Source organism: Castanea sativa, chromosome 11 (genome assembly GCF_040712315.1).
Source record: "Castanea sativa cultivar Marrone di Chiusa Pesio chromosome 11, ASM4071231v1".
Classification (NCBI taxonomy): Eukaryota; Viridiplantae; Streptophyta; class Magnoliopsida; order Fagales; family Fagaceae; genus Castanea; species Castanea sativa.
Window position 1 is genome coordinate 58,571,985 of NC_134023.1, and position 13,564 is coordinate 58,585,548.

Genomic DNA, 13,564 nt, shown 5'->3' on the forward strand with positions numbered 1-13,564 from the left:
AACTGCATATAAAATACATTGTAATATAACCCATACATCCACACCAAAAAGAGGGCAAAATAAAACCATAGTTTGAAAGGAGATCTTTTATGGGATAAGACTTGGAAAAACGGGAGAGAATGACATATTTCATGCTCAAACAGTAACTAAAAAAGTTGAGGAAAAGAAAAAGGCAACTAAATTAGAGGAATGACAAATAGTTCCTCGTACTGCATAAGGTGCTATTGATTACTAGAAGTCTATAACAATAATTAGTAGCTTCAACAAGAAACTGTGCTAGCCAAGAGACTGCATGTCTGGTGATTTCATCAAGGAGAAGAATGTTGTTTCGCTTAAGTTCATAGTGAACAATTGGAATTTGGCAACTATGATACTACACTAGCAACACCAATGATGATATTCGATCTCTGAAGAGGATTCATGCTATCTATTCTAGGAATTAGATGCAAACAGTCAACCACTCAGCTAGTTCATATCAACCATAAAATCATAGACTAAAGCCTTGAACTCATTACCTTGATAACCATCTCCCAAACTTCTTGCTAGTATTTTTACAAGATTTCAGTGACCAGTGTTTATCAAATTCTCATACTCTGGATTGAAACTCTAGATTTCAGCGTCCAGTGTTTATCAAATTCTCATACTCTGGATTGAAACTCTTGGAAGCCGAAGCTCCACGGCATGGAAGGTTGAGCACCTTGTTGGCCATTTGCAACAATATTTCTTTATTAAGATTTCCTTTACACAAAAACCTAAAGCTACCCACGCCAATTAAATTAGTAAAAGAGAACCCATCAGTGGCTTTTAACATACTTTGATAAGATAAATTCAAGAGCCCATTTCCTAAATCACTTGAAACAGGTTATTTTCCCTTCTTTCTTAACCAACAAAAAAATAGAAATGATAGTACACAAGTTACTACAAGAAGCCAAAAGTTTAAAGGTCTTAAACTTCAAGTTAGAGGTGAACCTCCTTTTCTTGAATTTTCTGTTTCTGCATTTTTGAAGCTGAAACTCAGACATACCCCTGCAGTGCTCATTGTTTTCCATCACCAAAAAAGCACTTGTGATCCTGAAAAGATACTAGTAGTATGACACAACTGCACTACAGGGAGTAATGGTACCTTGCATGAAGATCCCTAGCATGGATTCTGTATGATACAACTGCCAGGACTTGCTTGAATTTCACCAAATATAATAAATCTTGTGGCACAAAAATTTTCATAACTGCTGAGACGACATGTTGTAATTAGTGCATAATAAAGTGGTGTAAGTGATCGATCCATAAAAAAGTGACGTTCTAATCACAACTTACCATCTTAACAAGTTCAGAATATATATATATAAGAAAAATGGCATGTCCCTCACATTGCTCTTTTAGAAATACTTAAGGAAAAAGAGGTAATGTGCAGATAAGTCTAGAACAACTGGCAAGGAAAACAAGAGCAATGAAATGTGGAATTTATAGAAATGAATCTTGACACACTAAATTGAGTTTGATGGGAAAACTCCTTTAATATAACCAGTCAAATGGATCCTGCTCCATATTTCGTACTCATTTTAAAAATTCAAGTCACATGGCATAAATAATGACATTATTATTGATAACAATCAAAATACATGTAGCTCCTTGACAATACTATTTCTAGATCATACAATAATTTAAATATGATGGACATTGCAACACTAACACCAATGATACACAGGAATTTTGTGACTACAACACAAGAAAATTTAGAAAAGAAAAAATTGTAATGATGACCAAGTATCGCTGGTACTGGATTAGAGAGTCAATATTGCAGTGAGATTTCTTTTTCTTTTTTTTCCAGCTAACATAGTTTTACCGATCAGCTTTGGAGCACAAAGGTTTTCACTCTCTGGGGCGAGCTAGCCAAAGGGAACTAAGAGCACGAAGCCTGGAGAAGTAGTCATGTATCGCAAGGAGGGCACGAGCTGACTGTCGTGTTGTCAGTATACGGTGCATTTGTTGCAGCGTTTGTTGCCGGAGATTATCAGCCTGGTTATATTAACCAACACAAAAGAAAAGAAAAAATAATAATAGATAAGGATAATGTAGAAAAGAAATGACATTGGGAAAAATTCCTACAACATTATTTCTTCCTTTTTTTTTCTGTTTTTTGATAATTTGGTACTAGCCTTATAACAATGACAATGAATCCCAAATTTTACCAAATATATTAGAGAAGTCACCAAACTTTCATATGAATAAACCATAAATTATTATTTACAAAACTCAAAAAACTTCTAACTGTTCCAATTTTTAACATTTCCAAATTTGGTGGTGAAGAATTTTACAACAAATTTAATTTTTTTCTGGTCCGTGAAAGCCAAATTGTAATATAAAAGGCATCTTACAAGATTAGATCTCAAGTTATGCAGTAGTTAAGAAGGGGCAGAAGCAAAAAGAAGAGAAAATACCTGGCGTATAAACCCCTCAAGGGTCCCTAGCTTACCCATAGCCATGGCCATTTGACCCATGTAGTTCGCCACATTCCCAGATGAACCTGAGGAACCGAGAGTGCCACTAGACAGTGTCTCAGCCAGGGACTGTTGCAACGCTTCCATCCCTTGAGACAATGCATCTTCCGCTTGTTGGGAGGACTGTTGCAAATTATTAATGCCCACTAGTTGCTGCTCTGTCAAAGGCTCCAATTGATTTACAAGAAGCTGCAACCAAAATCATTCATTTCGCTTGTATTAGGTGGAAGAACTAAGAAATGGTTTGGGATGTCAGACACAACAATAAGCCACATGAATTAAGCTATTGAGAAATACTGTTAAGAATAGACTAACAAAAATACAATCATCCATATACAAGTACAAATATAATTATCAACTTCTTGATGATATGAACTTACTGATAAACTATAGATTGTTGATTGTCAATTTATGGAAAAACGAACCAACGAGTATATGAGAATATAGAAAAGCTTAGAAAAGAATCAGTGAACATAGATGAAGCAACCAAGCACAGCACTAGTAATGAAATGCAATGCATCTTTGCACCCAAATATGTAGGAGTTGGAATCAAACCATTAATTGAAATAATTACTTGATCTCTCTAGAGTTTTGGTTAAAGATTGGTGCTTATGGAAATTCTAATACAAACTTCACATCAGAATCTAAGATCATGCAAAACAAATGAACAGGTAACTATGCAAACTCTAAAAAGTCCACATTGACTCAGAAGAGGATACCCTATTCATGGACTAGTACGTTATATTAGATTAAGAACAACAATATCAAAAAAGACAGGTGAAAAAAAATAAAAAATAAAAGAGACATTTTGGGTTTGAATCTGAAAAATAGCATAACTACCAACAAAAACAATTGAGTTGTTTGGAATAACTCCAGTTAGTGAGGGGGCCCATGAAAAAACACAAAATGTAAAAGCTAATTAGGATTTAGTAAAACATATGTTAAAATCAGCAAAACATCCTGTCATAGTTTCAAAATACAACTGCTTATCAGAACCAAGCATCTGGTTCACAGTTTAGCCATTTAACCAATGAAAGAAAAAATACAGAAAGATCAAAACTACTTACTAATAAAAATAAATATAAAAAAAAACAAACCATAATTTATAAATAGCAGGAATAGTTTATTGATCACTGTACTGCAAATATAATTCATAGCAAAACCTGCATAGAGTGCTAATTGTTGATGCCAATACCTTAAATGACTAATCTGGCCAGGGTTTCACAACCATCATACCTTCTGCTTAGCAAAAAAGAAAGAAAAAGTCTCTTATGGAGAGTACACCAAAGATGAATACAGTCCAGATCTTAAGTTTAAGCTATCAGGACTAGCCAACAGTCCTAATAGCACTGCTTTTATGGGCCTAACAATGCTTAAGAGCTTAAAGTATAGGGTTTAAAAACCTGGCTTAAATAATGGACCATACCAAAAAGACCAAAAAGCTCAAGCCATTACGAGAGTTTTCACGCCTGCAAATGACTCTAGCATCATTTTTTCTTTTATTTAGTAAAAGGCACAACACTAACACTATGTTTGGTTGGGTAAAAAGGGAGAGGAAATGTAATTTTCCATTGTTTGGTTGGAGTGAAAAAGGGAGAGGGAATAAAATGGGGCAGATTGAGCTTTTCACCCTAGCCCACCATTTATTTTCCTTCCAAATTGGGGAGAAAAGAGGAGAGAAAATGGTCATGAGAAGGAAGTAAAAAATTACCCATACTTTACCACCCTTCTACTTTAATAATAAGTACATAATAGTAATTTATTCTTTATCCTCCAACTTTTTGTCCTCTCTACCAAATATACATTGTACAAAACACAAATATATTGTATTTTTCCACTTTTCTATCCTCCCAATTTTCCATTCTCTCAACCAACCAAAGCCTTAATGAGGCAGTAATCTGTCAGCAATCCTATGCCAAACCCCAAGAAATGCATAAGTATAATTACATGTACTGCATAAAACTGGCACAACTTGGTTCTACATCTAATAGAATCACTTGTTGAAGTTAGAGGACTAGAAATGAAAATATTTTAAGGCCATTCATTTTTCAGTGTGACATAACTGTTATGCTTATTTAACGACTTCACCCAATTCCACTAAATCTTCAACAACTACCCCTAACCCATGGAGACCATCAAAACATCAAAATTAACTCACCTTCAAGAGCTCAGATGAGCGGAAACCACCAAGCCACAAGAAACACCTCTCAGCTGGTGTTTTCCACATACCAGACAACAAATGGAAAACATCAGCCTTGGCTGCGACACCCTTCAACCTAAAAAGGTCATCATAATGAGCCAAGATATTATCAACAATAATACGTAGCTCTGCATCACTTGCATGAGAATTGACTGCTGATCTCAGTTCATTAACTTGTCGATTTTGCTCTTCCAGCCACCGTGCATATTCTACATCAAATGCCATGGCCCCTGCAAAAGGACACAGTTAACAAGATAATCTACCTCTTGTGATGAAATTTAATTAAGAGAAAGAGGATCAAATTGGAAGACAGTTAACTACATCATAGTCTCTGCCTGCCCACATGCACAGACATATTTGCATTTACAATGCATTTTTGACACTGCAAAGGTGGCAATAATAAAATTTTCCAAAGAAAGCTTTGCATTAATGATCAGCTAAGAATGAATTTTATTTAACTAATATATTTTACTGAATTCAGTGGGAATTTATGAAAATGTATTAAACACACACACACACACATACATATATATATCTCATGAGTCCAATTCACCTCCCCTCCCCCACCAACTCCCTCCTCCATGCTAATGACCTAAACTATTTCCAATGCCATCAAAATCAACCTTACACTCAATTAAATTGTGGTAACGCAACAAGCACCATCACCACAACTACATTGAACACCACTGCTACCTCTGCATATCCAGCAATTGCCTAAAGTACAAGTACACCTCCACTTCATTGCACATATGCATCAAATGTGGCACACTAAATGCTAACAACTAAAAAAATCCTGCATGTGTGAGAGCTTGGACACATGAGAGAGAGAGAGAGTGTGTGTTCATAAATGAAGCACATTAACACTAAACAGAGTATAATGGACAATGTAGAGATATAAAATAGATACAAACTTCTCTTGATTAAGAAAATGGATAGATTTTACAAACTCCAATGAAAAAAGCTTTGCAATCATCCCACACATTTTGGAATATAGTTCAATTTTATCATTACCATTTGAAGCATTGGTGGATTCACATAATACATGTCTTAAATTACCGATTCACCCAAAAACTTAAGCTATTAAAAAATGGTAAATTTAATCACTTAACCGTAATCCTAAGAACATGATTTAACAACAGTTGTCCAATGTACATATAAGACACAAGTCATTTGCGTATGCCATCCCAAATTTTTTTTTTTTTTTTATACAAGACAGCTACGACCCTGAATATGTTATTCCAATAAACTTGTCATAATAATCCAATACTGATCCCTCAATCATCATGAAGCAGTCTCTTTAGTTCCAGAAAAATAAAATAAAATTGAAACACACTGAAGTAGGAGCAATAATTAACTTGAAGGAAGGATACCATTTCCGCTCATTGAATGGGCTTGGTCTCCTGAGCTTGATATAAAGATTCCCTACAGGAGACAAAATGAAGAAGTAAGTTTTTTTTTTTTTTGTGGGGGGGGGGGGGGAAGGTTGCGGGAAGATGAACTTAAGACCTACCAGAACTCCAACCTACCCTTTCTCAACTAAGCCAAAGGCCAAAGGCTAAAGATTTTTGAAAATAAATATGCAAGCTATGCACACCTAACAAGGACATCAATTACCAAAAATGAAGCAGAACTAGGCAATCTAATTATGAAGAATTAACCAAAACTAACCTGCTGTCTTGCTCGTTGAAGCTCCTGCTCTAATTGGGTCAGCTTCAAACGACTACTCTCCAGCTGTTGGACATATGCCTACACCAGAATCAATTCAAGTAAATAAAGAGAATTATTGAAACTAGGGATGCTTGCAACTATAAATGCTCCATGGCCAAAAGATAACTAAGGAGCGTGCTTTTTTTGGAAACAGGGGTTACAATTATTAAAAACCTGCAAGGATGTGACACATAAGTACTACTTCCAAATTTCATGTAACGGTATATTACTTGGCAAAATCCATCCAAGGTACTTAAAAAGATTGATTACCAATAATATCTATTTTCACAGCATTTCTTTTAAATTAATGGGCCAATTAGTGATGATCTAGCAGCTGAGATTAAAACAAACTAAAAAAAAATGATTGGTGAACAGGGCTGCAGCCAAGACAAACATAGTCCTTAATAAAATCCAGGAAACAGCAACAGCATCTAACCCTGAAGAAGGCCAAGGAAACAGGCAGAAAAAGGCTTAAGCCCCAGATGATAGGAAACTAACTGCAGCAGGCCCCAGGAGCTCAGTCTAGAGAGGGCCATAAATTGAGACCCCAAAAGGCATCTGTGCCAAGTTTGTCACATAAGTATAAAAACCAAGTGGCGTCCCCACCAAAGCAAGGAACATATTCCCTTCAGATAAGGAACCCTTGAGACAAAATGTACCAAAGAAAAGAGATCTTTTCTCATTGGGACAATAGTGGAAAAGGCCTAACAAGAAATAAACAATCTGTGCACCTATAAAGCTAGGGCCACGTTCATTAGAGGGGAGTATTCTGTAAATTGAGTTTTGTTCAGTGTAAATACTTTCTTGGAAAAAAAGAAGGTCTGTCTCATTTCCTGAGGATTTTTGTTACAATTAATAGGAAACCTAGAAACATCAAGTTGAAAGAAGAGTAGGGAACCCATTCTCTCTAGCAACTAGCATATCCCATGCTAGAGTAGGGAAACTTCAAATTGGCTTCCCCATAAGCACCTCACCACTACTATATTTATTGTCTCTTCCCTTTGCAAGTGTGTTTGTGTGTGTGTGTGTGTGTGTGTGTGTGAGAGAGAGAGAGAGAGAGATGTAACATTTTATCATCCATAACAGAAAATATAAACTATAAATAGAGCCTTAACAGCAAAGCTTTCCCCAGAAGACAACGAGCTCGCATTTGGTTGGGCTAGGGTTAGGTCAAGCTTGGTACATTTAGTTCAGATTACACTAAGCTCAGCTTATGAATGCTATCATTCTAGTAGACTAGTACCAAATAAAAGAAAGGAGTTCGAATTCCTATTAAATTTAAATCCCACTAAAAAAATGATGAACAGTTTGATTCTTATATGAAGAAGAAAATTCACAAAGCTGTAAATAAACTTGGTCTTGATAATTCTTAAACTAATGAAATTGCATGCTGGCAATTAAATGCCAAAAAATAAAAACAGTAACTGTGTTTTATAGTTGTTTTCACAACTAACACAAAAAAATAAGAAAAAAAAAAGGAATATTTTGAAAGAACAATAATTGGATAAACCAATGCAGCAAGATATAAGCCCATACTTTTTTCCTCAATCGGCTTTTTCTTGCAGCCTCCCGATTTTGAGCAAGCCTGCGGAGAGTCTGTAAAGTGCAATCAAGCAAAAGATCATGAATTCCCTCTTGAAAGTGCATATATAATTCATGTAAATAGTTTAATACATACAACCTTTTGATCTGATTTATCCTTTGATCTGTCACTGGAATCGGAAGCCACATTAGCAATAGATTGACTTCTATCAAACTGCACAATTGAGAGCCTAAATGTCAGAATGCCAGCTATGATGATTAACATCCTCGAAATTTTCAAATGAGTAGGGGATAAAAAAACTTATATTCAAGAAAAAAGAGCACAAATCTAAATTGGGAACCTTAGACTTGTGCTACATAATTCTAGATATTTGGTATTATCTAATTATGAGTCCAGATATGCAGAATGGAGAAAATAACATGTTAAATATATGCTAATGGATTCGAAGCCCATTGGCATGTCCGGCTCTCTCCATTAGGGGTGAGCCTGGGTGCAAAACAAGGGATTTCATCCCCTACTTAGCAAAAATTTTTATAAAAAAAAAAAATTAAAATTTATATAATTAAAAGGTAGGAAATAATATTTCAAGAGTGGAGGTAAACAAAGCATTACCCTCTGATTCTTATCATCTGTCTCCACATCTGTAGAGATATCAGTCCTTGGACTAGCATCAGCCATGGCAGACTCTTCCCAGTTCTCAATATTACCACTTGATACAGAAACCAGATTTGATGGATGACCCTTTTCTAACGGCAACCTCTGACGCTCCACTCGGAAGGTAGATGGATTTATATCAAGTGAAGTTGGTGACTGTTTTGCCAAAAGAAAAACATATAAATAGAAGAAAATAAAAGATGTAAGGCTAGTATAGTACACCTACAACTTAAAATAAGAAAGTTTAGTACTTTAGAGGAATTCACCTTATCAGAAGTGTAAAGATGAAGGGGATCAGAAGAAACTGCTTGACCACTAACTTTTGTAGAACTAAACACAGTATCTGCATCAAGTCATACAGATTTCCTTCTCAAAAAAAGTGAGGGAGAGAAGAAAAGAGATAGATTTCAATAGATTTATTCTTAACTGCAGTACAAGAAAGTTATGGGTGTTACTGGAATATTATTAAAGGTCATACTCATATTAACCCAACCCTATATTAGGTGCTACCAGTATTATCCTGGAGTCTCTTGTTCTAAACTAAAGGTAATAAATTTAATTGATTGGACTTAGTTCCATCATTCCATCCTGCATATCAAAGCCACTGATTGATGTGGTCTCTTTAGATATGATATCTCCAGTTGCATTTGACCATTTTTTTTATTTAAGTTATTCTCCATAAAGTACATATTTTGCATTGAATCAAGGACTGCTGCAGTTTATGTCGAAATCTTTCTTTCTTGATTTCTATATGTTAAACAGAGTTTGAGTGTCCATGTGACAATAAATGTTTCTTTCTAGTCTTTCATTTAAAATTCCATTCAAGAAAAAGCAACAATCATCATTATACACAGCTTTTCCTATGTTTCTCTTGCATAACAAAAGTTATTAGTACTGTGCATGTACTCTGATGACTTGAATTGCTTAAATAGACAGAATCTCCATGTATTTGATTATTACTCATAAGTCATGATTTTCTTACATCATATATCAATCTGAAAGAGATACACAGTTTTTATTAACCCTTTTTTTTTTTGCAAATTACATGCTATACTTTTACTTTGACATACTTTTCTCCATTATATGTAAAAAGATTGTTCAGAGCCAAAAAGGAAGTTCTGTGATAAGTCAAAAAGTAAAGTTCCACTAAGATCACCAGATGCGGAATAGTTCTTATGCTCCTACAGAATGAAAATACATAACAACTTAAGACTGTTTGCTCTTGAATTAATCAATGTGAGTTCCATTACTGAATACTTACTTTCACTCACGTTAACCGCATCCTCTAAGCGAAATCCAACTGCTTGATCAAACACCCCGAAATCAGAAATGCGAAAAGAATGGGTTGTATTTCCCTCTGTGCAACTGAAAACAGTACTCCCATCAATTTATAGCCACCCAAAATGTTACACCCAAGAACAATAAACTAATGTCATATTGGATGCTTTTTTTTTGGGGGGGGGGGGGGGGGGACTGTTCTCTTAGATGAGTGTAGTCCCCTCATCCCACACACACAAAGGGAGGACTCCCTTGGAGGTTGCTCAAAGATGTAGGCTAGAGGTTTTGAACGTAGGACCTCATGGGTCTCATAAGGCCTTCAGAACCACTAGGCCAACCCCATACTATACTCAACAAAAGAACTATATTGTAACAAATTGGATATATCCTTTTGATTTGAACTTCAAAAAAGAAAATATTGTGGAAGAAAAGCAATGATTTTTTTTTAGTAAAATATATAAGAAAAGCACAAATTGGTCAGTTAAAAGCTTTGATTAAAGCCGTAGAATGTTACACAAATATTTGTTTTTTATATTGCATAGAAGCGATTGCTCACACCAGAAATAACACATGCAAGTTTATTTGACGGGTCATGAAATATAATCATAATCATTGCCATTAGATGAGGTTCCAGTCATGCCATGCTAGGGTCAACCCAAGGGAAGTGTAAGAGTAAACTTCCAGCCCTAGCCACCTAAACCCTTTATACATAGATCACCCTGTCTTATGTAATGAACACCAGGACCAATATATGATCAAATTACCCCCAAAGTGATGGCAAAAACAGATTAAAATCTGGAAGCAGCCTAAAAAACTTATTGTGAACAGGAAATAGAACAAATTGGAATATAAAAGAATGCTCTATTGAAGATCTAAAATGAAGCTTTTTCAAGCAATATGGAAGAATAACAGATTCAGGATAGGGACATAGGAAACTTTCTGCAAAATGTTTAATCAGTATTAGAAATGCATTGAAATTATTTATCAATAGTTTTGCCACTAAAAACATCCTCTATAGATTTTTTTTTTATATCTGATTCAATTACTTATCAAATAAAAAATGTATTAACCAGAAAGAATGAGAATAATAGGAAACACATTTCTCATGAACATTATAAACATTTACTATGGCATTTTTTTTGTGATAAATTTGCTTCTATTCATTTTGTACTAGCTAAAATCTCAGGAACATTTTCAGGTGTTAACTTTTTTCTTTTTTTTTTGATAAGCATCTTCAGGTGTTAACTAATGCCACACATAGAAACCAAGATTGATTTCCAACCGCTGACTAAAACTATTAATATTTTTTTTACTGGAGCTACCTGGATTCTACAAACTAGTAGAAACTAAAATCATATTTACTTATATAAAAAAAAAAAAATCATATTTTTGTAAATATAAACACATTAAAAGAAATCACCAAGGGGTGCATTTGAAAGCCAAGTACACAATAAGTAAACTGAGGAGAAACACTTTGGATAAAGAAAATGGAAAACAATAGAATTTATAAAAACCGCTTGAAAGAAAAGTATTTCATCTATGCTACAAAGCATTACATCTGCCCCTTCATTTTTCAGCTTGGAAATAGATATGTCCGCAACAGCAATTCTGGTTGAATCCTTTTTCATACCCTAACCAACCCTTCAAAAAATGTATATATTCAGCGAACATGTAACACACATCATTGGCCAAAAACCGAACATAAGAGTTTCCAAACAGTATATAACTTCTAATTACATCATTTATATTTAAAGATGTATACATAAGCTTTCTAATTCACAAACACACACATCCAGTTTGACTTCTGAAAGGACTATGAAATGAAGTACTGCGTAAAAAACGAAAAAGAGAAGATACTCATAAGACATACACTGCATTGGAAACAGCTAACTGAGAATCGAAGCTCGGCATCACGCTTGCTCCCGTCTCATCTTCTGCACCAGCCCTAACTGTTCTAATTCTCACACATCACCATCTTCATCAGCTCTTAGTCCACCCCTTTCAGACAAAGAAGAAAACCCCAAAACCCTTACCCTAAAGCAACCTGCAAAACTGAAAATACAAAGAACAACTTTCAAAACCACCAAAATTCAATCCAGGAGTTAAAAACCAACACAAAGAACACAGCAAACCAACAACTACGGAAACACTCTAAGATCACTTGCATAGGTCAGTGATCACCAAACCAACAGCTCAACACAGAAGATACCCATTTGGGGCATCAAGAACACCCAAGTTCAAAGCAAACCCAACAATACCCAGAAACCAAACTTAACAAAATTTAAAACAGAAAAAATCCCAAATTTACAGTAGCAATTGGAAGTCAAATGCACATAATTGAAGTCACAAAAACACAAACTTTGGCACAAACCCAACGGTACCCAGAAGCCCAAACTCACCAAAATCCACGACTAAAAGAAGCTCTTTTCAAGTCAAACTTCCCTATGCTGACTTGTCATAGACTAATCTCACTCCAACCCAACAACCCCAGATGCCCAATTAGCTTAAAAAATAAAACTAAAAAGATACCCTTTAATTCTAAAGCTTGAGAAAATCAAAATTACCAACTCTAAGTTACACAGTAAATTTAGTATGGAAAATGATTTTGTGTCAGTATTACTAGAAAGTTTGAGCTCAAACCCACCTGGGATTTCAATGGATAGAGCTGAATAATGGAGATGATGATGATGATGGTGATGATGGTTATGATGGTAGGACTGTGTATTAACTGTGAGAGAGAGAGAGAGAGAGAGAGAGAGGTACGTTTGGATAATTCCAATCTCTAGACGTCTTCTTCTGTGGAAATCTTCCACTTTCCAATGACCAATGATTTTTTTATGTTCTTTTTTAATAATCTATAGTGCTTTGACATGAATTGTTTTTTTCTGTTTTATATATATATATATATATATATATATATATATATATATATATATATATTTTTTTTTTTTTTTTTTTTTTTTTTTTTTTGGGGGGGGTTTTCTTCGCTGTTAATAGTGTCAGAGATACTGACACAGTAACAATACAGCCAATCTCGCAGCTTACAGCTGACTGTTAGTGTGGAGTTCTGTTCCTCTGGAGTTAGTGTACAAACAGTTGATGATGCTGTTCTCTCAACGTTTGCCACGTCAGCATGTGATCATCAATCACGTGTGGGCCTTGGATGGCTGTCCTCTCCTCCTCATGGAGGATTTCAATGGTCATGGCCCATGGGATGAAATTGAAAAGACTTTACCCTTATTCGGTATGTTTGGATAGAAACATTTAGGATTTAATTATTCTTTAGAGTTCAATATGTTACCTCAAGTTAACTTTTTGTGAATTAATGGGTTTGCTTTTAAAAAGGTTGGGTTCGGTTCGGATTAATAAACATTTTTCCCTATGCATTCCAACTCATCCCACAATATATAATTGACTCAAAAAAAAAAACCCACAATATATAATAATTTGAAAATATGTCTTTCTTAGATTTAGAGGCTTAGTTTTATTAATTTGATTTTTTAAATTCTGGTTTGATGACTTAAAATCTCATACCCAATTTGTATGAATTGTAATCTATTTGTAAATAATGAGTTTTAGATAATGGAATAAAGATCCAATTTTTATTACCTCTAACAAATGATTCCTACCTAATGGCCCAACTAAATGAACTAATAATGACAAGATGTTCTTGTCCCATGTGGG

General features: G+C 34.8%; 1 protein-coding gene across 4 annotated transcripts; it reads right to left on the reverse strand.

Annotated features, from left to right (window-relative positions):
- Positions 1-1,577: 1,577 nt before the first annotated feature.
- Positions 1,578-12,705, reverse strand: LOC142615700 (transcription factor TGA2.2-like). Of its 4 annotated transcripts, none has more exons than XM_075788458.1 (12): positions 12,525-12,705; positions 11,751-11,932; positions 9,864-9,967; positions 8,869-8,945; positions 8,561-8,758; positions 8,087-8,161; positions 7,942-8,001; positions 6,367-6,444; positions 6,069-6,120; positions 4,657-4,928; positions 2,439-2,687; positions 1,578-2,016 (listed from the first exon to the last, which is right to left on the reverse strand). In XM_075788458.1, the coding sequence occupies exons 2-12, from the start codon at positions 11,789-11,791 to the stop codon at positions 1,870-1,872; spliced, it is 1,353 nt and encodes a 450-aa protein (XP_075644573.1). In that variant the 5' UTR covers positions 11,792-11,932; positions 12,525-12,705; the 3' UTR covers positions 1,578-1,869. The 4 variants fall into 4 exon arrangements, with proteins under 4 accessions (XP_075644573.1, XP_075644574.1, XP_075644576.1 ...); XM_075788459.1 differs by lacking the exon at positions 12,525-12,705 and adding an exon at positions 12,280-12,501; XM_075788461.1 differs by lacking the exon at positions 12,525-12,705 and adding an exon at positions 11,437-11,511 and having other exon boundaries at positions 11,751-11,891.
- Between the last annotated feature and the right edge of the window lie 859 nt (positions 12,706-13,564).